The 27,583-nt window shown below is 36.9% G+C and overlaps 1 protein-coding gene across 1 annotated transcript; it reads left to right on the top strand.

Annotated features, from left to right (window-relative positions):
• Window positions 1–860: 860 nt before the first annotated feature.
• LOC120632108 (zinc carboxypeptidase A 1-like) lies at window positions 861–17,722 on the top strand. The gene is made up of 14 exons (XM_039901902.1): window positions 861–1,058; window positions 1,707–2,106; window positions 3,870–3,957; window positions 4,579–4,781; window positions 8,271–8,355; window positions 10,111–10,165; window positions 10,693–10,811; window positions 11,562–11,850; window positions 12,511–12,723; window positions 13,333–13,525; window positions 14,828–14,894; window positions 15,992–16,194; window positions 16,944–17,028; window positions 17,664–17,722. Exons 1-14 carry the CDS (start codon window positions 907–909, stop codon window positions 17,720–17,722), a joined length of 2,211 nt encoding a protein of 736 aa, XP_039757836.1. The 5' UTR covers window positions 861–906.
• Window positions 17,723–27,583: the final 9,861 nt, after the last annotated feature.

Below are 27,583 nucleotides of genomic sequence, written 5' to 3'. Positions count from 1 at the left end.
TGTGGCAGTAACCCGAATGACCAATGGACGTGGGGGTTCCAAGGTGTTTGAGTGGTGACCCAGTTCCTAACATGCTGGAAGCATTACCCCTGTGAATGGCCAAACTAATTCTTTGGCCGAGGAAACTCTCAGCTCTAGAAACACCGGACTCGATAACTCTTTTTGACAATTCTTTAAAAAGAGCTCGAGCCCCCTGTATCAAAGAATCTACTCCAAAAGGCACAAAAATGTAACTGCTATAAAGGCTTTAATATTCGCCTCTTGGCCTGCTCATGCCCACTGACGAGGTTGCCCAGATTTTTAATGCAGCAAGGGAATCGACACACGTGGCATCCAATACAACCGACCTTCACAGCCTCCACAGAATGAACGTCATACTATCAAAATATAAAATCAAATTATAATTTAAATAATGCAATCTATAGGTACAAGAGACTATCGTAGTCTCATTTGAGCCAACGTATTAAAGTTGGAGTTTATTTAAGCATGCAAATCATAGGTGAATCTGAGATCTATATAGATCTCTCATATACAAAGTGTGAAAATTAAATGACGAAACATAAGCAATTGAAAAAGAGGATACAAACACTTCATTTCTTTTGTTCTCTTTATTCACTTTGCTGAGCGGAAAGATTAAAAATAAACATTTATATAATCATAGGATATTTAAAGGATGACGAATAATTTTGACGTACTTCATTCTTTAACTTTCTTAATTTGGCACTTTTGGAAATTGATATTTTATATTTATACATTTATACAATGAAAATAAATGTTTTGATACATAGTTATATTTTGTTTTTAACTATTGTACTTTGCAAATCAAAGAATTACACAAACTATGTGTTATACAACGTACTGCCAGTGGAAAGATTCCAGTTGGAGTTTTTGCAAAATTTGGAAAAGATGAAGTACATAAACGTTATGTTTTGGACGAAACCTTCAAGGCTGCATAATAATGTTCAGGTTTTAGTTAGCCCGACCGACATTCATCTATTTAATGAGAGGTTAAAGCATTTTGTCTTAAAAGGCACAGTTCTATCCCACGACATACAAAAGTAAGTTGACTTAAAATATCATAGGGTAGTTGATGTAACATGATACTTTTACTGTAAGCGATCGAGTTAGTTTTCAATTGCGTATGTTAAAGGAATCATAATTTAAACAAGGAACTGATATAAAGAGTAGGCTATGTTACTCTCCGTCCTTTTAACTAACTCTATGCCAAAAATCAAGTCGATTGGATGCTTAGTTAGATCGTGAAGGAAGAAAAAAAAAGAAATACACTTTTGCATTTAATATGTGTGAAGATTGTGGGTAGCAGCACTTTTAATCTCAGTATGAATAATTCAACTCTTCAACCCAATTTGTCTCCTCGTCTACTGATTAATATCCGAAGGTAACAAAATCAATTTAATTCAATTTTTTTTAAAATAAAAATCAATATAGCCATCCTTTCCGAAAGAGTGGATTAAAAAAGGATAGCACTAAATTTCATATTCGATTTGAAGAAATTGGATTAGTTTGATTTTTGATTTCGGGGATCTATACTACAAAATCTTTATTTCTTTGCGTGTGAAATAAATTAGTATCTATGTATCTATTAGTAGTGTATTCCTTGGGTTGGTACTTGCGAATGTAACGTGCATTGCATAGGCACAACTTTCAAAATATTCTTATCTCTCAATACAATAACACTTTTGTAGGTTGTTTGATGGGCAAAAAGTGATGAGCTACACACGAATGAAAGCGGATTCATTTTCATGGACGAGCTACCACAACCTTGAAGGCATCTATCAATGGATGACAGATATCGCAGCCGAAAATAGCGAAAAACTTAACCTAACAGCAATTGGTTTATCCGCTGAGGGTAGAGAAATTCTAGCAATCGAATTCCATAATCCGAAAGCAAAAGGAACTGTAATAATTGAAGGAGGATTGCATGGCAATGAATGGATAACTACTGAGTTTGTGACTTACTTGATATATCATATAGCTAAAGCTGATAAAGCGAGGAATGTAAAGTTGCAACAAGTCGCTACGAAGTATCGTTGGATCCTAATACCTGTTGCCAATCCTGATGGATATGTTTATAGTATGAGTAATGTAAGTTATCTTTTAATTGTCAAAGTTTGAAAAGGTTCTTATTATCATAACACAAGCCACGCTTCGAGCACAAAAGTTCCTGGAGGGTCGAAGTGCATCCGCTGAAGCGGGCCTTATTACAAGATAGCTGCGCTTACTTTGGGGCTAGATGGCGATGTGTGTATTGTCGTAGAATATTAAAGAAAAAAAAAACAAGAGACCAAAGGAAGCTGGTAATTACAATAAAAGTGAAATCTATATAAGTCCACCGCTGGACTAAAAGATCTCCCAATGGGTTGGTTGACCGCAATAGATGGTAGTAGTCAGTGGCGTGCATAGAGGGTATGCACAGGGTATGCAGATGATATAAAATGAAGAAAATCTCCAGTACGAGTTATAAATACTGAAGGGTAGGCTCTTACAAAGCCTATCCCTAAGTTTTTTAAAACATGTACTGGAGATTTTCTTCATTTTATATTATCTGCTTACCCTGTGCATACCCTCTATGCACGTCACTGGTAGTAGTAGCCCAGATACGTGGTTTTACCAATATTCAATCCGTATTTGAGCAGCATAGGGGGCCACTGCTGGACTTAAGGAAAGATCTGGGCAGATGGGTTTGTATTCGCAGTAGATGGTAGCAATAGCATAGAGGACGCTGCTGGTATATCTTTATGTATATATTTCTTGTGTGCGTGTGTATGTCTGTGAACTCCTCCTAGACGGCTGGAGCGATTTCAATGAATTTTTCGGTATGCGTTTGGGTGGCACCCTGGATGGTTTAGATTCACAAATCAAAAATAGGTATTAGTCTTCTCACTCTCTTTGCAACCGCTGCCGCTGTAATCTGGGGATGCCAGTTTAAGTTTTCATCCATTATGACACCTAGGTATTTTGTTTGGGTTGGCCTCTCTAGGGTGTCACACGTACATGCCATGCTTTCACTATTAATCGTGTTACAGGGTAAGTTTGTAGTTTTAGAACAAAGTCCTGCAGTGGCTGTGATGCCTTGGTAATACTAAAGCAAAGAAATTTAGTTTTTAACGCCCGACTGATGGCGCTGGGGTCAGCTAATATATATAAATATACATATTATATTGCATGTCTGGCGTCAACACATTGCTCTATATTATTTACTTACCTCTCGTTTTAAAAAGTAGGTTTACGCTTTGCAATGGATTAATAACTAACTAATAATATTATGACATCAATTTTATTATTTACGCTGCCATACAGGGGTTCTTCAAATTAAAAAGCAAAGGACTTGAAATGAAATCACATTTAAGGCACTTTTTTTTCTTCTTAATGGGGGGAGGTCTTCAATTCGTTTGTATTTTTTTGTGTTTTAAATATTAATTAATTACCATTTTAAATTTCTACATTTTTCTTTGTACCGACTTAAAAATGTTGTAGAAAATGCTTTTGAGTTACATAACGAAGTCGATTCCTTTCTAGTAACATTTTTTTTTTGTTATTTTAAAATAATGCAATAAATAATATATTATAGTTATATTTATATAGATATATATATATAATATATATATTTTATTTATTTATTTGTATAATTTTAAATATATAAATAAAATATATATTAATTGCACCACCTACCTCTTTTCTATGTTTTTTTCCTTTTACGCCACTGGTTGCCTGGAAGAAATCGCTATGTAGCGATAAGGCCACCAAATTGTACTCTCTTGATATGTATTTATATCTCTGTAACTACTTTTTTTCTTTGGTGTACAATAAAAGTGTATTCATTCATTCATTCATAATGCAAATTCCAGGATCGTATGTGGCGCAAGAATAGAAACAAACTTGGCAATGGTTTAGTTGGAGTTGATTTAAATAGAAACTTCGATTACAATTTTTGCAGTAAGTCACTCTTCATTTAAAGATATTGCTACCATACTTTGTTTGTCATAAGTAAACATCTCTGGCGCAGCAGGAGTGAGAACTCATAACTGAGAGGTAAAGAATTTGTTACCCGGTAGGGGGAAAATTAACAATTTTTTATTTCTGATTTTATCTTGTCTGATCTGGATCTAGCTTCGGCCGTGACTCGTTACCGATAAAAAAAGTACCGCAAAGGCGATGCTAAGTAGTAACTGACATACTCCTAAAAGGTTAGCACGCTACCATCTTAAACTTAGTGTCAATAGCGTCAATATTACTTACCACCGGCCGAAACTACAGTCAAGGAGTTCAGCCTCCATATTCCATAACTCAAAGTAGTCGAAGGATTACCTTGAAAGGTTTACAAAGATAATGGAATTACTTACACGGTTAGACGCTGTCCATAGTTTGTTGCTCAAAAGTGATCTCACAAACGGTAAATCTGTAACTTTAGCCCATTCAGACTTCAAATCTCTAGGTCAAATATTTGGACCCAGAGATTTAAAAAAAAATCGTCTCTCTCCATGAGAGCGGAAAATTGTGTTTAGCAGTGTTACATCACATTACAGTGTAATAGCCTGAGATGTAAACTTCTTCTAGGTCACGACAGCAGCAATAAGTCAACCGACGACAATTACTGTGGTTCAAGACCTTTTTCTGAGCCTGAAACGCAAGCCATCTCGAACTATGTAAGAAGGAACAGCTATAACCTCAAATTTTACTTCTCTATTCATGCTTACGGACAGAAGATAATCGTGCCATACTCTGACAGAGTCAAGCATCTTGAAAACTTTAGTGAAATAGTAAGTTCATACAGAAGTAGCTTTAGGGGGTGGTATACGAATAAGTTATATATAAACAAAACGATGGAAAAATAAAGAAATCCTTGTAGCGCAACATATGTGAATGGACAAAAATCGCTAGCGTTGATCTGACGCCCAAAAGCAGATTAAAAAAACTGACCAGCCGATGCTCGTGACTTCATCTATGTTTTTTTCGGTTTTTTTTATGCTAGTGAGTTCTTTTTTACTTCGGTTTCCCTTTTATGAGGACCGAATTCAATGTAAGTGTAACGGTGAAAGAAAATATCGCGAGGAAACCGGCGTGCCGATTAATTTTCCATCATAACGTTCAAAGCCTTGAAGAAACCCGTACGCCGAAAAGTACTCTTAAATGTTCTTAAAGGCATGACGAAACTGCCATGCCGAACTGTTCTCCATAAGGTTATCAAAGGCACGTGAGAGCTACTAATCTGCAACTGACCACAAGTCTAAACGTTTTACGCGTGCCAACTGTTATGTACTTAAAATCTAATAAGTATACTATACCTATGATTGGAATACAAGTTTTCTCTATGCCTTCCATCAAGACCAGTGCAGCGTTAAAATAAACGTAAGTTACAAATAAACGAAGGTTGAAACTTATGCATTCATAATAATACTTAAGAAGAACTTCAGCCTTGTCGAACCTCCGGGAAATGTTCTTATTCATATCCGAATGTAGTTTAGTAGGTCATGTCATGTAAATACTATACAAACGAGGCTCGGGACATAAATAGGCTGTTGCTTCGTACAAAAGATTTATTTCAAGCCATGTTTGTTTTAGCCTGTATTCCTATAACTTAGTGAAAGCGGAAACAAAATCTATACAAATAAATGAAATTGGTATAAAGTGTTGATAGCACCCTGATGGGCGTTTTAAGCAATTAAATATAACTTGCTTTATCGAGAATAAAAAGCATCGTGAAGAAACCTTAGTAACTGAGAGCTATTCATAACGAATTTAGGGGCGAAATTAGGGGTGCGGGCTTTTTTTGCGTAGCGAACCCATACATCGGGGGCATGCTGGTAAAGTCGGACTCAGAAACGCAATCGCACACATCAACAACCCAGCTAGTGGCGCCCGGACAACTAAAATGGCCCTTCAAATGCTGAAGGCGTATGGTGCGCCTTCCAACGGGGATCACCATTAGCTGTCTATAAGTCAGTAGGTAATAAAAAAGGGCTGGGAAAAACCATATGGCTTTCCCAGCCCTTTTTTATTTCGCTTCTTGCTAAACTAGTCCAGTGCAGCGAACAAAAAAAACGTAGAAGTCACCTTTTCCTTCGAAATGGGTACATGAATTAAATCGCAAAATACATGATTGGTTCTCCTCTATGTCATGCATCACGGGACCAGCCGTGATTGGCCCGCAGCTAATTTGTCACGAATGTGATTAGCGAACTGAACGCATGCACTTCATAAGCCACTCCGACCCAGGCTATTTTTTTTGTTAAGGGCTATTGTTGAGCAGTAGTTGTGTTTCTATGTTTTCTGTTCGCTGGTCCAGTGTTATTTGTCGCTTTCCCGTCCGCTTTCGCCCACACCATGGTAGCAACCCTGCGGTTAGGTCCCTACAGCTATAATTTACGAATGTTATTTATGATAGTTGACATAGCTTCGCATATCTCGGCAATGCATCTTTGCTATTCAGCTCCTAAGCCTTACGGTAATTAAACAAATAGCTTGAATTTGGTGGTGCAACTAATTTATTTTGATCTATTAAATAAAGTCAAAGTCAAAGTCAAAAATATCTTTATTCAAGTAGGCCCATAGGTGGCACTTTTGATGCGTACATAAGAATGGCGATTACCACGTTCGTAAACTTAAAACTAAAGCTACGAGGGTTCCAAACGCGGTCCTGGTCTATGAAGAAGCCCACAACAAACTTAGCCGGGTGTTTCTTTTTTTTTTGTTATCACCATCTCACAATGTCATTTTAAATTATTAGAAGAGCAACCTGGTTAGAGCAATAATTCACACCCAAGCTTTTTTATCGATTACGTAGTCCTTTATACTATAATAGGACTTTTCTATAAGCTTAATAGTTGTTGCCTGTATTCTTCGACAACTTTTTTGTAAGTTTTAGTCTAGCACTCGACTGTTAGAGGCTGTTGATGGTGATGATGAATACATAGCAATGCAGGTATGCGTGAAAAAAATATTAGTTGTTAGGGTATTTTGCTATTAAAACAGTAACAAAACATATTTGGTAGTTCGTACACGTTATATACACGTACGTATGCCTTATAAAGGAAGTTCGACCTGACGCCGCAAAGAAGTGCTTCACTTCGAAAATTGTGGTATCATTGCCTTTTTTAATATTCGAATATATTTGTATTACAGATAAGTAAACTATGTAGTTGTGTTTTTAAATTAGCTGAAAAATATATTGATTTAAGTTTATAAAACTTCAATTAAGAGTATTATCTATATAAACTTATCACTAAAAATTTATGAAATCGATATTTTTAATAATTTTCAGTGAAGAGTTTTGTTTCCAAAAAGGGTAAAAAAAACAAGTGCGTGGATTTTTTAAAATTTTAATCACTTATTTTATTTATTATGGACGGGTACTTTTTTTAAATTATAATTTACCTTATAAACAACCTAACAATTTTCGTAGCACATTGGTAAGCGCTTTGTTCCTATTTAGGAATATATAATTTCTTGATCTTCTCTAGTCTGGTCTGATAGTATGATTTGGCTGTGCCGTGCCGCCAAATGATTATGCGTTCCAGTACGATGTCGCTTAGAATCATATTAGGGATAGTATGGGTTTAATACATCAGCCATACCCCTCACAGGTTAGTACACTACCATCTTAGACTGCATCATAAATTACCACTAGGTGAGATTCCAGTCAAGGGCTAACCAATAATGAAATGTTATCATCATCACGTAAACCAATGGACGTCCACTGCTGGACATAGGTCTTTAGTAGGGAGTTCCAAATACCACGATCTGTGCCGTCTGGGTCCAGCAGCTTCCTGCGACTAGTTAGATGTCAAATTTCTACCTCGACGGCGGTCTATAGTCATCATCATCATAACAACCCATTATTGGCCGTTGTCCACCACGCTGGCCCAGTGTGGATTTGTGGACTCCACGCGCCATTGAGAACATTATCGAGAAATTTCAGGCATGCTGGTTTCCTCAAGATGTTTTCCTTCACCGTTGAAGCAGGTGATATTTTAATTGCTTAAAAGGCACAAAAGTGGTTCCCCGAAAGTGAAGCCACAGTTTAAACCACTAGGCTGTCACATCTCAAATCATCGCTTCAGGTCTACAGTAGTGAAATTTAAAAATATTAAATGTACAGAAAGGATTGTTTATATTTTTAATACAAACAATCCTTTCAGTACATTTACTTATACTTAAAACTCTCTATATTGTCATAATTTTTATTAGTCCCACTCTTAAGTAAAATCATCCAACTTTTCATAAAAACAATTCGAAATATCTTTTTGCAGGAAAATTATGGGAAACAAGCAATATTGCAAATTTACAAACTGTACAGAGTCAAATACGGCATTGGCACCATTTACGATATATACGGTGAGTGCGGATTTGTACTGTTTACGACACATACGTTAAGTCTGGTTATGAACTGAATAACATATGTGATGAAAATGAAAATTGGAAAATGGAAACTGGAATCAGGGCGCAGTTTCACTGGGCTTGTTTACCGAAGACTAGCAAAACAGATTAACGAGTTTAACAAACTATGGCTGTAAGAGTATTGCGTAAGTATAAAAGAAGGTAGCCGTCTTTTTTTGGCTTGGTGGAAAAGCTTTATTGCTACCTCCGACCCTTGGGCACGGCGGTTTATGTGGGATTAAGGGGGGTATACCCAAACTAAACCTAACAAAACTAAACTAAACTAACTAACCACCACGGCATGTCCCTCTCGTTGGCTTTGTTAGACGCCCGGGGAACCAAAAAAGGTAATAGTTAATTAATAATCAATGCAAATAGTGTTATACGCTATATTAGATGGTATTTAGAACAGAAAATAAATAAACACACACATGCAGTTTCCTTGACCGTTTCTGGCAGCGGTGGTCAATCTCCAGATAGATTTTCGAACTACGTGGGAGCTTTAATTGTTCACAAGTGTGTGCCCTAACACAGGAGCAATTTTTATTGGACAATAAGAGTGATCTTATTGTCCAATAGGACAGCAGCTATAGCATAATCGAAAAGAGGTCAGGTATCGGAATTAAAAATAAAACTGTAAGTTCAATTTGACGGCCGATTGGTGCAGTTTGCAGCGACCCTGCTTTCTGAGTCCAAGGCCGTGGGTTCGATTCCCACAACTGGAAAATGTTTGTGTGATGAGCGTGATTATATTTTTCAGTGTCTGGGTGTTTATATGTATATTCTAAGTATTTATGTATATTATTCATAAAAATATTCATCAGTCGTCTAAGTACCCATAACACAAGCTACGCTTACTTTGGGGCTAGATGACGATGTGTGTATTTTCATAGTATATTTATTTATTTATTTAAAAAAAAAAAAAAAAAATCCAATTGTCCTTCAATTTGTTGAACAATAAATTACTTCGTAATAGTTTAGCTTTCGTGGCGAACGCATGGTTAAAATCACTCCACTACTGTCGAAGCTTATTGGGTACAAAACTACAAACAAACAACGAAAAAACCTTTCCTCTTAATATAATTAATTATAAACATACAAAGAATTATAAAAAAAAGAGGAAAAAGAAAAGAAAAACACGCAAAAAAGAAAAAGGAGAAGGTTATTTTTGTTCGCTAAAGATAATAGACACTCCAGGAGGGCTAGCACAGGTATGAGACTAGATAAATTACACCCTCGATATATATCCCCTGACAGGGGATACATATCCCCGTTTATTATCACACATATATTATTTCGATATTTTTTTTCACTTGTGCGCCAATGCTCTGAGAGTTGATAAAGTTGTGGAAGAAGTTAAATTTTTATCCTTTCCCGGGGATCATAAACGTCTCATGCCGTGCAGGAGCATGGGCAGGAGACAACTATGTCCCCGGGGAATCCTTCCTATCTGATATGTTGATAATATCTAAATAATATATGTGTAATAAAGACGGGGATAAACTTCTCCTATTCCGTGTTTCAGTCCTTTAGCTGGTGGACACCAGCTAAAGGACTGAAACACGTACTACACTGTGCCAGCCCTGCTGCCTCTAGTACTTGACTCATCATCATTATAAGTTTTAAGGGTATGAGACGAGATCTCTTTTATTCAAATAGGCCCAAATGTAGGCTTAGTGAGACAGTGCCCTTATGATAAATAATATGTTGCAGGCTATAGATCGTCAGGCGATAGCGTGTCGTGGGTGAAAAAATCATATAACGTGAAGTGAGTTTGCTGAATTTTATTTTTTACTGCGTAACTAATTGGTGATCCTGGTTAGAACTTTAGCCTCTTTTTAAAGGTACCGAGTTCATCCCCGGCAAATTAAAACACAAATTACTCTGAAATATAAGAGGTGCATAGTTGTGTTTTAAACTATATAATCTAACTAGCTTTTACGTTGAAGGAAAACATCTTGATGTTTGAGTTTTCCATAAAAAGCCTGGCCAGCGTGATAATAGGAGTCAAGGCTTCATCATCATCATCAAATCAAACTATTGACATCCACTGCTGGACATAGGTCTTTTGTAGGGCGTTCCAAATTCCACGATTCTAGGCCGATTGTATCCAGCGGCTACCCGCGACTCGTTTGATGTCGTCTACCCACCTGGTCGGGGATCGACCCACGCTGCGCTTACCGGTGCGGGGTTGCCACTCCAACACCTTGGAACCCTAACATCCAACGGTTCTCCGAGCTATGTGCCCCAAATCAAAGGTCAATAGAATTAAAAAAAAAAAAAAAAAACTTACAGATACGCACTAACCTTCCTTCTTCGTGACAATGGTACATACGGATACGCGCTTCCACCGGCGATGATTTTGCCATCTTGCAAGGAAATGTTAGTGGGACTGCTGGAGGTCATGACTGTACGACATCGGCATGTGGACAGAGAGCTGTTCAGCTCAACTGTGAACACTAGATCAACTTGTATGATGGTTTTGTTGACTTTGTTTGTATTGAATTAAATGAATGTGACTTATTTACTTTTGTTTAATCATTCTTGTTTTAACTACCTCCCTGTGAGCGCTGTGAATTTGAGTAGGAGGTCCCGAGTTCGATTCCCGACAGGGCCAATTGGCCAATTGGTAATTTATGATTTCTGTGTCAGAGGGGCCTCTACCACAAGGTGGTTAGGAAGGCTCTCTCAAAGTAGGCTTTGCATGGCTTTGGTTATGTAGGGCGATGGCGGTCTTTATGAAAATCAAAGCTGCAAAAGGCCCAGAGGCTGTCCGTGGCCGCGCATAAACTATTCTGGAGGACTAGCTCTGAAGGCGATGTGTTAGTCATATAAGAATTTATACGAGTTTTATATAGGGTGTCCTACTTACGACGGCAGTTTTTATTTTTATCATAATTACAAATCATAGAATACTTCAATGATTTAATGTCATACATACATAGTATTTGTAAGCTTACTGGGACGCTGTGTGTTGAGTCGACACGGTGTGCTAAGGCCATAATTTTGTAGAATACCTCCTTGCTACGAAATATTAAATGTCAATTTGTGGTGACAGATACTGAAATTGACATAAGTGTAAATCTCGGTGGTTGAAATCAAAGAGTTAACAGTATTTTATTTAACAAATATGTTTATTATGTCATGAAATAAATTAATAAATGACAAAATGAAACTAATTAATCTTATCATTATTTTATTTATCTCCGCGGGCAAATGTTTATCAAAGAAGTATCACAATTATACGTTATACAGAGGTATCCCGATTTCCGAAGGGCATTTAAACTTCTTTAGGAATTTAAGCAACTTGTACGATGCAAACTACTGGAGGGAGCCTGGTTTGGTGTACAGACCCACAGAATTTGTGATACCGCCGGAGTATAAAATGTTATTTACACGACATGCTTTGATGGAAGGCATCTATTACACAACCATAATGGAAGATGTTCAAAGGTACCTACGCTGGCTTGTAGCTACTAGTTGCTTGTGAGTTAAGGAAGATCTCTGAAAATAAAATCATCGACCAGATGATTCTATTTTCAGTGATTTTCGGATCTAGGTATTTTAACAAAGCTGCTTATTTAAAATATCTAGATCATAACCCTGCCTTCATTTATGTATGTCGTCGAAAACAAGCGAAACTTTTTTGAGAGCGAGACTTGAGATATTTAGGGTTCTAAATCTACGGTTCATACGAAAGTTATTATGGAAAAAACTATAACACATTAAAATACCGGTAGGCTACTGGGAGAGACTTTGTAGTGAAACGCTTTGTTTCGACGTGCCAACACGCCGCGCGATCTGATTTTTTTTATCTAATATAATAATGTATTCTTGTAGATCTTCCGGTAGTATTGGAGTTGTTGGACCTGTGTGTTGAATCTGCATTAGATAATTTTTTTGTATCTTCATCCTCTAAATATCTGCTAGTTTTTTGTGCTTTGTGACGTACAAATAAAGAGTCTAATAATAGAAAATAGGATGAATATAAAAAAAAATGATTAAGTATCAATTCCCAACCAATTTACTATAATTAAAAAACTTCTATACTTACAGCATGATAGTCTATTATTATTTTAAGTTTTCCTTGCAATAAAGTGTTTCTTTTTCTAGTGCATTTGATATGCAAAGCGTCAAAACCTACATAAGGCGTAACATGGCTTCCTTTGACTGGTTGAGCTATTTCCGGTTGGACGACATTTATAGTTGGCTGCAGGATCTAAACCATCTATACCCTCAGAGGATACAAATTAAAAACATTGGAAAGTCATTCGAAAAACGTGATATTTTAGCTGTTGAAGTTCGCCTACCGAGTTCAACTAACAGGTAAAATAAAAGTTACATACCTACTTACTTTAACTGTAAAATAAAATGACATAAGCTGTCATTTTAGTTCTAATCTGTCATTCAGTCACTAATTAAAACAATTGCGTCGCCTCTCATGTCGGCCAAGTGTACTAGAACAGGATACTAAAATAAAAAGTTTGTTCTATCTATATCCTGTATCATAGTTATATATGATGGAAATGGAAATCCGTTTATTACTAAAACTAATGTAAGCATGTCACCACCCCCAAAAGAAGTGTCTTTCCTTATTTTGCAATTGTTTAGGTGCTCGATAGAATAAGAAAATACAGTTTTTCGTTTCGTTAACTTAAAAGTAAAGCTTTTTTGAAGGAAAAATTATAGAGTTTTAGTGATCGAGACAGCAAAAAAAAATTGTTTACCTAAACTAACAAAATTTGTCCGGGCATAAACATTTATTACTTTAATAACTTTTTGTGGACCGAGCACAGGTTACTAATTTGAGCCAGAATGCATTTTGTCCTACGGATTAAGTTTAAATATTATATTGAAACTAGATGTGGGAGGAGACGCGTACCCTGTAGTGGGCCGGTTATGGGTTGATATAACGATGAATGGCTGTTCTTTCAGACCGAAAATAATCGTCGAAGGCGGTATTCATGCAAGAGAGTGGATATCAGTGGCATTTGCGACGTATTTCTTGCACGAAATAGTAACATCTCCTGAATCCAACGATACAGCACTGAAGGCTGCTGCGGAGAGATTCGAATGGAGTTTTGTACCTGTGCTGAACCCAGACGGCTATGAGTATTCTCATGTTAAGGTAGTTTTTTAAAGTAGTTTTGAATGATGGAGACTTGTAGTTGTGGAGCTTTTGTGACGGAAATAAATCGGGTAAGCACTTCATACATGCACAAAGCATTGCATACCCAAATTATTTTATATAACTCGTATTAGAGGGCAATTTTTCCATTTTATGCCATGTACGTGGCTTTATGCATACCCTGGTCAAAAACCCTGTGCACGTCACTGGCTATGCCTATTTCTGCCGTCAAGCGACAATGTGTTCTAGTTTGTCTGTGTATTGCCGTTATAATTACAAGCACTTGAGGTATAAAACGCCTCAGGTTGAAAGACACAGGGCGGCAGTTTGAACAACGTGTTCTTTGCATGCCCTGAGAAGTGTTTCTCTGTTGATAGGCGATGGTTTTTCGCTTACCATCAGTTGGGGCATCTGCTTGGACCGTAAATCATTAATGAATTTATTAAACAAAAACCTGAGATACCTGAGATAGAGCTCGCTTGCCTAAAAGATGTCTATGGCCTCTTGAATAATAAAAGGTATACTTATTATAGAAGGTGGTAGAAAAAATAATAATAATAAAATTTGATTAAAATTAATTTTAATGAATTTAAGTACTAACTGTGAAGGTTAAAATAACTTAACTTCCGTGGTATCATAGCTACATATTTATCAGTACATATATACAGTATGTAAATATGAAAGCCGAAAGGCCAATAAACTCTCAGATCCTTTTGAGTAAAGTGTTTAAAACAAAATGTACATTAAGACGCATATTGCAGGACTTGAAGATACATTTCTCAGGAACTATTCGATTTAGTTCGACCCTAACTTTTCTAACATCGAACCGCGAGGCATCGAAAGAGTCTGCACCGTTAAGTAGTTGAAAATGATTTAACACGTATTTCTGTGATTTTAAAATCAATGTTTTATCTATATTTCTAACAAACGACTTGTTATTTTTGTAACAAATCGTTAAATTTTTTTTAATTATCTTCCTTTGCCTTCAATCTTAATATATATAAAACTCCTGCCACGATGTTTGTCCTCAATGGACTCTTAAACTACTTAACCGATTTTAAATTAAATTGGCACACCGTGAGCAGTCTGGTCCAACTTAAGAGATAGGATAGCTTAGATCTTTAATTATAGTCGCAATTTTATTTTATTGCAAATTATTTGTCTATAATTAATTGACAGTCACATGTTAAATATATACTACTATACTCATTTAAGGCTTAGCGATACTGAATACTTTAAAAACAATATCAAACGCAGACGAAGTCGCGGGCAACAGCTAGTATCTTATATATAAATTTTTAGGATCGTATGTACAGAAAAAACATGAACGGCGTGGATTTGAATAGAAATTTTGGAATAGAATTTGGAGGTACCATTTCATTTTAGCATTTTATTAATCTAAGAGTTAAGGCCTATGCACATGGCGCTAAATTTAATAGCAGCTAGTAAACAGTTGAAGACATTCAAAATTAAGCCACGCGTTCATCCATACTAACTTTCTATTGCCAAAGTGTGTTTGTTTGTTAGTACTTTTTTAACGCCCTAAATTAGAAACCAATTGACTTGATTTTTGGCAAAGAGTTCGTTGGAAGGATGGAGAGTAACAAATTCTACTTTTGCTCCTAAGGAAATATCAAACTACAAAGGGTAGTTTCAGAAAAAAATATATTTTACACCAAAAATCGTCCTTACTTCACGTACTAACAAAGCTACAAAACGACTTCATCACCGCGGGTAACACCGCGACGTGCAGCTAGTATCGATATAATCGCGAAGATACGTTGACGCAGAGATGAATATTATGACATGCACTTGTAAGGAAGTAATAGAGGCTTCTCACGTACATATCGCATGTAAACGCGTTGAACTGATATTAACACCCCAATAAGCTTTTGGATCTCCAGCGCTGTGAACGCACTTGCATGAAATGAGCATGGAAATTGCGCCGTTTTTATGCATGCGACTTTGTCTTAGGTAGATTATAAATATTATAAGTTACTAAAATCACTATCATCACTATCATCATCAATAACCTATTACAGTCCACTTCTGGACGGAAGTGGGATCTCTCATACTGCACTAATGTGGGTTGGCGCTTATTATCAAATGCTCATGATAATAACCTGTATGCTCTCTGTCACATAGATGCGAGTTACTTTTTTTCCAAGTCAAGGAGCTATTTTTAACCTCCAACTAGTGAGCCCTGGAGGTCAAAGATTCGAGCCCCAGCCATTTGCCCCAATTTGTAAATTAGTAATGCTGAATGTTTTCTTGTCATCTCTGTCGGCATGCTTCGGCCGTGGCTGGCGACCACCCTACAACAGCAACATGCTGCCTAGCGATTTAGCGTTTCGGTAATCAAGGGCAAATTTGTACTGATACGTTGTTAAATAAGCCCCGGTACTTGGGACCTGGACAAGACCAACGAGGCAATATTATGACCCAAAACAATTTTATGAATTATAGGTATCGGCACAAGTTCTAATAGAAAAAGTGAAACGTATCCGGGCCAGTACGCCTTCTCTGAACCAGAAAGCACAGCGATGGGGCAATATGTTGAATCTAAGAGCGACAAATTGCAGTACTATTTAGCTTTTCACTCCTATGGCCAGTATTTAATCATACCATACGCATTTTCTTCGCTACATATGGACAATTATGACGAAGTCGTTAGTAATTTCTATAAGTATATTTATTATGTGTTTCTATCATAACTACCTTAAATTATCTTTTGGTTGGCGCGACACTTGTGACTTTTCTACACTGCAACGGTGGACTGCAGCGCGTGGCGTATCATGATTTTTTTTTGTACAACACTACAGCAACCCGTCGTGTAGACCGGCCTTTATAATAAGATCCGTTTCAATAAAGCAACTACTTGTTTCTTGCACTAAGAGTAATACTCTAAACCCTATGAAAACTTCGCGGATAATAGTTAGGACGCTGTTAAAAATAATCACCATATCAAATCATTACCGGCCCACTGAAGAGAACAGGTGTCCTTCTACAATGAGAAGGGGTTAAGGAAGTAGTCCACCACGATGGCCCAGTGCGGATTGGTGGACTCCACATACCTTTGAGAACATTATGTAGAACTCTCAGGCATGCAGGTTTACTTCACCGTTGAAGCAAGTGATATATACTTTAAAGTATATATCACTTGTAGTTAGTAAAAAACTTAGTTCTTATCACTTGTAGTTAGTAAAATACTTAGTTCTTATCACTTGTAGTTAGTAAAATACTTAGTTAGTAGTTAGTAGTTAAATACTTTAAAAACATACATAACTTGGAAAGTTAGAGGTACGTGCTGGGATTTGAAATCGGCCTCCGAAAGTAAAGTCGACCTCATATTCACTGGGCTATCAACGTATACTTACATACTTTTCTTTTGCTTATTGAATGAATATTATTTTTGCAGTATACAATGGGTCTGTTGGCGGCAAAGCGGATTGAACAGAGATATAATACAATGTATACTGTCGGTACAGCTTACGATACAGTAGGTAAGAAATCTTTAAGTTGCATTAAGTTAGGGATTCGTTATTTATTTTAAGTAAAAATAAAGTGTTCAAAATACTGTTTGCTAAACTATAAAATTAATTGATTCGTTATTAACTGGTTTAAAATATATTATGATGACGATGATGATGCTGGACTAAAGGCCTCTCCCAAAGTTAGGGTCTGCCCATTATCATCACGCAGGGCAGATGGGATGTAGTAGTAGCACAGAATACACAGCTGCCTTTTCTCCGTTATATTCCCTTATTCGCATCGTATGACAGGCGTGGGTAGAAGGGTGGCGATAACTGTCATCTGATCTGCCGTACGGTACCATACGTGCTCTCTGTCACATGGATGTTAGCCACTATTTTTCCAACTCAAGGAGCTATTTTTAACCTCCCACCAGTGAGCGCTGGAGATCAAAGATTCGTGCCCAAGCCCATCATCATCGTTTTTTTCACAAAGAAGGAAGAGAATCAGAAGGGAGATCTCCCATGCTGCACTAACGTGGGTTGGCTAATATTATCAAATGCTCATGAAAATAACCTGTATGCTCTGGTGGCGATAACTGTCATCTGATCTGCCGTACGGTACCATACGGTATATGATAAGAATATTTCCATTGTTTTAATTTCAGGTTACAAGGTTTCCGGAGTTAGTGGATGTTGGGTCAAAAAATCTTTCAGCGTTCCGTAAGGATCATTTCTTATTTCATAACGTACAAACCTTTCTAACGTGGAGAAACTTAGTTATAATTACCATATTAACGCATCCCATGATGAGAAGGGGTTAAGACCGCAGTCCACCACGCTGGCCCAGTGCAGATTGGTGGACTCCACACCTTTTTGAGAACATGCAGGTTTCCTCACGATGTTTTCCTTCATATCAATATGTGATATTTTAATTACTTAAAAGCACATAACTTAGAAAAGTTGGAGGTGCGTGCTTGAACTCGGCCCCTCGAAAGTGAAGTCGAGCTCCTACACTAGGTTATCACCGCTTCATAATAAATAAAATAAAGATTAAAATAATAAATAACGAAATGAAAGTATTTTAAATAAGGCAAAACTAGGTGGAAGTAGGTCCTTGAGAAGCCCATTTGCCATGGCTATGTTTAAGTGAAGGTTTCAAACAGTGGGCGACTAAAGCTCCAAGATCAAGAACATATATACATTATTCGCCCTCATCACCGTCGTTTGTTTAAATATGTTGAAAAAAAAAATAAAAAAAAAAATATATAAATATTAAAATGTTGTCTTCCAAATACTTTTATATTGCGTACTATATTATTATTGTACCTATATCTTGCCGACAATGATTTGGAATGTGTCATATTTTTTAACAGATACGTGATGACGTTTGAACTACGCGACACTGGCAGACATGGTTTCGCGTTACCCCCTAAAGAGATCTTGCCCACATGTCAAGAGACCATGGATGGAATCGTCTCGCTCCTGAGCTCGACCGAAAAAATTGCCAGGGACATTAAAGCAGAGGCCAGAATGGATAAATTGCTTGATAAAATTGTAATTGTTTGGAATATTTTGCTGTTTATTATAGTTCAATATTGATTTCAATTATTTTTGTTTTTTAGCTATTTATTTTTTATCGGTCTCCCTGGTGCAGTGGGGAACGCTGTAGTCTAACGAGTGGAGGTCCCAGGGTCGTTACCTGGCAGTGGCCTTAATATTACTGAATTAATATTACTGAATTTACCACCGTACCGACTCAAAGTGCCAACCAGCGTTTTACCATCCGATAAGACACCGCGTAGAAACCGTTTAGGCGTACGGTTTTGATACAACTGCCATAAACTGAACAGGTTAGCCTTCTACCATCTCAGACTGCATTATTGCGCTACCAGACAATACCAGAGAAAATATAAAAGTTATAAATTCATTAATTGCTCCGCCGTGAATCGAACCCAGCACGTTTTAATTATAACAGCGGTCACAACACCCACTGTCGGCGGCTCTAGTGCTAAGGCTCTTTTTGATATGCACTTAAAATTATTCTGTGGTTAAAAAAGCAAGGCAGAATTTAAAACAATAACTGTGTTTTTTATAATCTTAAATGTTTATAATGTTTTTTTCAATATATAATATAAGCAAGATAAACTTCTACTAATTACTAACAGTAACCTCACGTAAAAAACAAATAATTGTTAATATAATTATTATTACGTACGTAATAATAATCGCAAATACCAATCTGCACTGGGCCGGCGTGGTGGACTACGGCCTTAACCCCTTCTCATTGTGGGGGGAGACCCGAGGTCCGTAGTGGGCCGGTAATGGGTTGATGTGATGATGATGATGATGATGATGATGACGTAATAAATATAAAATATACTACGACATGAAGCGGTGATAGCCCAGTGGGTAGGAGCTCGATCCTACTTTCGGTGCGCGAGTTCGAATCCCGGCAAGCTCATCCAACTTTTATAAGTTATGTGCGTTTTAAGTAATTAAAATATCACTTGCTTCAATGGTGAAGGAAAACATCGTGAGGGAACCTGCATGACTGAGAGTTCATAATGTTCTCAAAGGCGTGTGGAGTCCACCAATCCGCACTGGGCCAGCGTGGTGGACTACGGCCTTAAACCCTTTTCATTTTAGGAGAAGACTCGTGCCCCGTAGTGGGCCGGTAATGGTTGTATATGGTAATAGGTCGGTCGATCGGGTGAAATCGAGACCTCCGAGTGTACCCGAGCCTTTCACCTCATAGCGAGATGGTTCAGCCTAACTTACTACCTACGGAAAAATCTGTGCGCGTGGCGCCAAAATAAGTTTTCACTTTAAAATAAAATGTTTATTAACCACAATAAATAAATTACAACATACTGCAACAAGAGAACAGAGAAAAAGAAAAAAAAATACAATAATTTAGGAGTATGTGGCTTCGTTGTGGTCAACGGGTCACCTTCTCAGCTTTGTGCCGCAGCACCATGACAGTAACGGCCCAGGAATACTGCAACGCTGATTTTCAGTAGACTCTCTAGGCGTACACAATGTCCCTTTCCTCCAGCGGCGCACCGAGTTTTGGGGCTATAATTTTTAACTTGCTTTCCTTTTTATGTATCTGACATCGCATGTTCGAAAAAAAAATCATTAACTTAAGTGCATACCAACCTAAATTACTTTCCATATGAAAATCTACGAATTGCCTTTACCCATAAATTACACAATAGATGTTGTAATGACGTTATCAAAGGTGGTAACATGACTAATGACGCCTATAATCGTTTAGGCGTTACGACAAATCGCCTGATCACGTGATCCGGAGTCATTTGTTTTGGTGCAACCAACCAATCTACTTCGAACCCTATCGCTTGTCTCGGGCTAACAAAAATGGCCTGTCGGATAGCAAATGTATGGTAGTTGATAGATCAATTTATGTCGGAGTGTTAACCTAAACGCGTTTACTAAAACCTTAATTTAGATGATGTTTGAACGGTTTTATACCTTGTGTGTAAATGTGTAAAGTTTATTTTGTAGTGTTTCCTAATTGATCGCAGTTTAGGGCGGGGATTTTATTTTTGTTTTGTAGATAATTACTAGCTGTATTAAATTGGTTTTTGTGTCATAATTATTCTTCGTGGGTTTTATTTTTAAATAACTACATTAATTTTTCTATAACTGATAATTGCTTTCATACTTTTATCGTTAAATCTATGGTTAGTTTTTAAATAAGGTTGAATAATTTGTTTAAGCTTAACTTTTTTCAAATCGTCATTTTATAGGGTTAAGTGAATCTATACTTAGAGTCGCCCTACGTGCCGTATATACGGTACTGAAACCATATAAGAGTATGAGCAAGGTCAGAATTGTAGATTTCACACGCCTTTTAGAACATCATGAAAACTGTTAAGCATGCAGGTTCTGAAACATGTTGTTGCATATGTATATATATATACATACATTATCTATATTTTATATTTATAAATTACGTTCATTTAATTAAATTATATATGTATTTGGATCAATACATTTTGGTATTTATGTATATCAACACCCTTGGCAGTATCTCGTTCTCCTGCTGCTTGTGATTGCCCTCTATGCACGCCACTGATTAAGACTCCTTATAAACATTCCTCTTGAATAACTCTGTCTTGCTTGAAACTAAAAACTTAATTAAAATCTGTTGCGTAGTCAAAAAGATCTAACCTTACAAACCGAAGTGACTTTGTTTTATACTATGTAAAGATATATTCTCTCACAGTAATGTATCGCAAACAAAAGTCTATAATTATTAATATAAAAGCGCAAACGGGCGACTTTTCCACGGAAAACCGCGCTAATTGTGATAAATGAGAGCTCAGTCGTCGTAGCATCATCGTTTGTCTTGAGTTCCTGTGCCGACAGTTTACTTCTCACTCTTAGTCTTGGACGGAACAGACATGCGACTTCGATTAACATGCTACCAAATGACTTATCGGTAATACCTCTTTATAGATTTTATACTAGCGGCTGACGTCTGCTTTCCCAATTCTAATTGTTTCTTAGACGCGACACATAATTAGCAATTAGATTCTAATGAAAAAAAAAAAAATAGGAGACAGGTTTAATTTTCATTTAAATGATTATTTTCTGATACACATTAGTGCATTTTTTTTTTAAGAATTAACTGAAATAAAACATACCATAACCGGGCGTAAAATAAACACCACTTGATTCCCTGGACTTGTCTCCGTACTTGGATTAAAATGTCATATATGTAATCTATATCTATATATGATGTAGAACACATAAAACCACAGTTATATTAAGCGGAACACCCGCGGAATGATGCTAGCTCAGAACATTAGAGGTGAAATAATTACTGTCTTTTGTTAAATGGTATGAAGTGACTAAACATTTTTTCGAGAAACCATTCTAAAGTGGAGTGTTTTGTAATGCCTCAATATTAGTCGTGTACACGGTTTCTGTATGTTCTTAATTCTGTGCCTGGTGCCAACTTAGACTGCATCAGCATTTATCACCAGGTGAGATTGCAATGGCAAACTTGTAGTGGAATAAAAAAAATAGTGTCGCGAGTCTGCGCACACCTTAACCGCAGTCGGACTAAATCCACCGCGTAATTATTGCCACCGCAGGAATCGACGGCTAAAATTAAACTAATGCGATTTGAACACGAAACAAATGAAGTGAAGCGATTTAGGACACATTTAGTCGTGAGTGTCGTAAAATTGCGGTCCCACCAAAGGGGTTTGACAGAGTTGCGACTTTTGCCGGGCAGTTATTTCAGTTAATGTACACAGATAAACAAAATTTAATTGTGCGTCTGTGATTTTGAAACAATTGCCTCTCATTGCGGCCTAAACCTTTTTCGACTCTTTACACGACTGTTGGGAGGCTTCGGTCGAGGCTAGTTACCAGGCTACCGACAAAGACGTGCCGTTAAGCTATTTAGCGTTTCCGTACGATATCGCGTGTAAACCGATGACTAACGTGTCTGTGTTATATGCGTTTTAAGTAATTTAAATAGCACTTGCTTCAATGGTGAACGAAAACATCGTGAGGAAACCTGCATTCCTGAGAGTTCTCAGAGGTGTGTGGAGTCCACCAATCTGCACTGGTCCATCGTGGTGGAGTACGGCCTTAGGACCTTCTCATTGTGTGACCCGTGCCCTATAGTGATTCACGATCTTTTAAAAATATTTCCTCAAATAGCTGAGCATTAATGAGATTCAGGTTGTATTCAAACACTTTAGAAATATTACACTGAATTAATTAAAAGGAAATCTCACCATCCTTTGTTGACCCGCGCTGAATTATTTCTTGGTATAGGAAGGTTATTAAGGAATTTCGCACCGTCAGCCCATTACTCTACAAAATGATGAGGCGCTTCGGTGAACTGGTTTTTTAACGAGTAAAGTTTGAGCAATTGATTTTTGAATAAGATTCAGGGATGAAAAATGTTTTTTTTTTTTTTGTCTTTTAAGAATAAAATACAAAATAAAATAAGATCACTTGTTTGCCACTTATATGTAGGATGATAATAATATATGAATAAAAAATAAATAAAACTCTGACACTCAAATTGAGCAAGTCCTGAAAAAAAATATTCGCCATTTCGTGATGGCGGCCATCTTGGATTTATAAGTTGTGATAGTTAATATTATTCTACTTGTCAATAAATTATAATACCCTTTGATACCTATATTGAGGAAGTTAAAAAATAAAATTGTAATTGTAATTTTAATATAGATTTTTTTTCGAATTTAATTTTTTTACAACTTACATACGACGATTGGCGCAGTGGGCAGCGACCCTGCTTTCTCAGTTCAAAACTATTAGTTCGATTCCCATAACTGGAGAATGTTTGTGTGACATGAATGTTATTCAGTGTGTGATTGTTTATCTGTATATTATATATACTATTAATAAAAAAAATATAATACAAGCTACGCTTACTCTGGGGCTAAATGGCGATTTCTGTATTGATATAGTATATTTATTTATTTATTTATTTTTACAGATTGAATTGATCAAATTTAAAAAGAAACCTCCCTCCTCAGTTATAAATCAAAGCTTTTGTTACTGAAACCAAAATCGAGGAGTATGTATACACGGAGTAAATAAAACAAAGCAATTGTAAAACAATAGCTATTCCGACTGTTCTCTGCACTACTTTTACACCTAGTACCTTTTGATCTGTGCCATACCAAAGAGCGTTTAGTCCATTTCAGTCACAATAAAACCCAGCTCTGCTTTGTATACTATAAACAAAAGCGTGAGTGTAAATTACGCACAACATTTATCACCCGGGTCCGTCCGTGCCACAATAACGCGGTTGACTTCATCTTCGAATAATTCTCTTTGTTCTTTGCAGATGGCTGTTGCCGTTTTTTTGTGGGGTACAAGGCATAAACTTAATGTATGCTTATTAACAAATTCAAATTCAAATTCATTTATTTCAAGTAGGCCTACTTTATAAGCACTTTTGAAACGTCAAGTATGTATATTTGTAATGACTCTACCAACATACAACATACATAAACATAGTTATTAATTAGATTTACTTTTATTCCTTCCACTACAAGTTATCCCTTGCAATCTAAGTAATAATAAGTGCTGATGCAGTCTTAGATGGTGACGGGAATGTTTTAACCCTTAAAACATTCCCGTCACCATCTAAGACTTAGGAATAGAATTATAAGAAATAGGAAATATAAAAAAAAAACATCAATCAATTAATCATTCAATCAAAAATACTTTATTGCACACAAGAAATAAATAAAAAAGAACAAAAGTACAAAAAGATCATTTAAAATTGTGTAACAAAGGCGGCCTTATTAGTTATGTGTTTCTTCCAGGCAACCATTATGAGGACTCACATATGAATCATTATAGTGGTGCGCAAAGCTCTAAGAATATACATACACATTAATAATTACATACTCGTATATACAATAAACGAATACATATTTCCCTATAGTAAAATATACGGTAAAATAAATAATACTCAAACTATATATTTTATACAATAACTAGCTGTTCCCCGCGACTTCGTCTGCGTTTGATTTTGTTTTTAAAGTATTCAGTATCGCTAAGCCTTAAATGAGGGATTTGCTGCTGTCCGCTGATGAGTTCTGTCCTCTATCTCCAACCACCATCAGATCTTCACAAAGTTTAGGCAAAACTAAACACATATTATAACCTCTGTAGTACAAAAATAATTATTTAAATCGGTTATAATTTGTCGGAGTTATGGTGTAAAATCGTCAAACACTTTCATCACCTCCTATAACTTCTAACACTTCCAAAAATATGTGTACAAAGATTCATGAGGATCGGTTAAGTAGTTTTTGCGTGAAAGCGTAACAAACAATCTTATACTGGCATTTATAATATTAGTAAAGATAGGGATGTTAACGGTACAGAAAGTAAATGCGGAATATAAAACATGGTTTATAGATTTAACTCAATTCCAAAATACTTGTTTCTTTAATAAAAAAACACTTTTAACTGTGATTTTATGTGTTCTACATGATATTTAAATGATTGCATGCATGGCATTTTAATCTTTTAGTATTTTTTTGTATTATGTATATTATAATTTGAACAATCCTTTGAAATGTAAATCTCAGGCATGCAGGTCTCCTCACGATGTTTTTCTTTACTTACCTTCCTTAAAGGCACATTTAGAGTAAAGGAAGAGGTGCGATCAGGTGTCGAAGTCGCCAAAACCCCTCCCACGAAAGTGCCGCCGACGTTATAACCTGAACGCTATCAAAGCTTCCGTATACTTTATTTGGAATTTGAATGGAACGGTTAACCGTCCGTTACTTTTCTTGGGTATTACTTATTTGAACATCTCAGGTGCAAAGTAAGGATTCACCGCTACAGTCTGTGTCTTGTGACGCAGACACAGAGTCGTACATCACTGTGTGTCGTTAAGGGCAGGAGGTGGTCCGATAAATCAGGGCCCGTCGTCTACGCCGCTCGCACGCTCACTAATGCGTGTGCTGTAATGAATGAGATCATGTACAATAGTTGCTGTCTTAGGTAATGCACAGGAAGGTTTTAATTTAATTTTAAATGAATTATACGATGGCGTATGTGAGAAGCGTCGATAGCCTCGTCGGTAGGACTTCAGTTTCGGGTGGACGAGGTCGAATCCCAGCACGCACTTCTAGCTGTTCTAAGTTATGTGCGTTTTTAAGTAATTAAAATATCACTTGCTTCAACGGTAAAGGATTTTTGGATAATATTCTCAAAGGTGTGTGGAGTCCACCAATCCGCACTGGGCCAGCGTGGTGGACGGCCTTAACCCCTTCTCATTGTGGGAGGAGACCCGTGCCCTCTAGTGGGCCGGCAATAGGTTGATATGACGATGATGCGATGACGTTGCGCTCACAAACTGTAAGTCCCGTAAGCAAGCTCAAAATCCTTTGAAGGGTAATGTAAATAGATGAAATTAAGGAGTTCCATAGAAACGTGCGGAGTTCCAAAAAAAGTGGTGACAGCTTATTGGTGAGGACTTTCTTCACTTTTGGGGGAGACCCACTTCGAATCAGAAAGCACCCGTATTAAATGTGCGTTTTGAGCAATAAAATATCACTCGAGGAACCAATCCAAACTGAGAGTTTTCCATATTATTCTCAAAGAAGTATGTAATTTACCAATCCGCACAGGGCTAGCGTGGTGGACTACAGCATAAAACTATTCTAACTATGGGAGGAGACCTGTGCCCTGTAGAAGACCGATACTGGGTTGATATGAAGAATATGGTCAGAAAGGTATAAAAGGACTATAATTATTCAATGTAAAGCCAACATGTCCTGAGGATGCTCCGGTTTCAGAGCGAAACGTGCGTAGGTACCCTTCATTACCGAAGATCGGTTTGGTGTGAAGTGTAAAGATTAATGAAATTTTAAATTACACCGTACAGAGTCTTCTGCTTTGCGCGAAGTGTAGCAAATTAAGCTTAATTTTCAAAATTAACCCCATAATCCAAATCGGTTTCGACATCGTACCGGAACGCTAAATCGCTTGGCAAAACTTACTCGGTAGGGTGGCAATTAGCCACGGCCAAAGCCTTTCACCAGACCAGACGAAATTCAGAACTTATAAATTCCCAAATAGCCGCTGCCAGGGTCCTTATAAAACTAAAGCATCATAAAGTTAAGAGCCTCACTTACCGTAATAACATCGTCTATCCCCGCCTTAGCGTCTCGCCTGCACAGCGATCCGTCAAACTGCTGTATTAATTCAGACAATTGCAATTCGAATTGTCGTTGTTTTAGGCACGTACTGGCTACTGGCCAACCCCGCTTGGAAGTCCAATACTTCGGATACTGGTTGAATTGATTTATTGGTCCATGTAGAGAGATTTGCGGCAAAAAATGGTTGTAATAATACATTTCTTTTAAACTACAAGTTATGTGGACAAAAGGCTACTAGCCTCCTAAGTCAACACTCATTAAAAGGTCAACATTTTTTACTTATTTAGAAAAATTAAAATTTAAAAAATTGACAAATATTGTATAGAAGCAGGCTTTACATTGTAGAAATCCATATGTGAATATATATAGAAAATTAAGCTTAATTTGCTATACTCCGCGAAAAGCAAGAGAATCTGTATGGTGTAATTTATATTTTCTTCAATCCTTATATTCCAAGCAGATCTTCGGCAATGTACCCTCTACGCACGTTTCGCTCCGAAACTGGAGCATCCTCAGGAGATGTTGACTTTACAATGAATAATTGTTCATTCAATAAATAACTGTTTATTCAATAAACGTGCGTAGAGGGTATATTTCAACAACAAACATAATCTGTTTTTTTTTGTTATCCCCATCTCACAGTAGAATTAATATTAAGGCATGAAGCTTAGCAATTCATACCCAAGCTAATAGTTAAATGATGGACAAAACAAATGACCCATCTCATGGTGAACAGAAAACCATCGCCTATGACAGACCACCAGGTCGCAAGGCATGCGAAGAAACTTAGCCTATTGTTCCTGTAATAGCACCGGCCTCTACGCTCTTCTGACTGGAACAGTCCACAGTACGCCTGTCCGCCTGCATTGTTCCACAGTATTGGAACA

This window comes from Pararge aegeria, chromosome 19, assembly GCF_905163445.1.
Source record: "Pararge aegeria chromosome 19, ilParAegt1.1, whole genome shotgun sequence".
NCBI classification, from domain to species: domain Eukaryota; kingdom Metazoa; phylum Arthropoda; class Insecta; order Lepidoptera; family Nymphalidae; genus Pararge; species Pararge aegeria.
The sequence above is the reverse complement of the archived record's forward strand: the minus strand, read 5'-3'. Positions and strand labels throughout refer to the sequence as shown.

What these genes read in the sequence shown, in the direction of transcription:
- LOC120632108 (XM_039901902.1), top strand. Translation starts at nt 907, where the DNA reads ATGAAGTACATAAACGTTATGTTTTGGACGAAACCTTCAAGGCTGCAT. An exon ending in ATGTTTATAGTATGAGTAAT is followed by an intron (nt 2,107 to 3,869) that starts GTAAGTTATCTT and finishes TGCAAATTCCAG; the next exon opens with GATCGTATGTGGCGCAAGAA. An exon ending in GCTGGAGGTCATGACTGTAC is followed by an intron (nt 10,812 to 11,561) that starts GACATCGGCATG and finishes AATTAATAAATG; the next exon opens with ACAAAATGAAACTAATTAAT.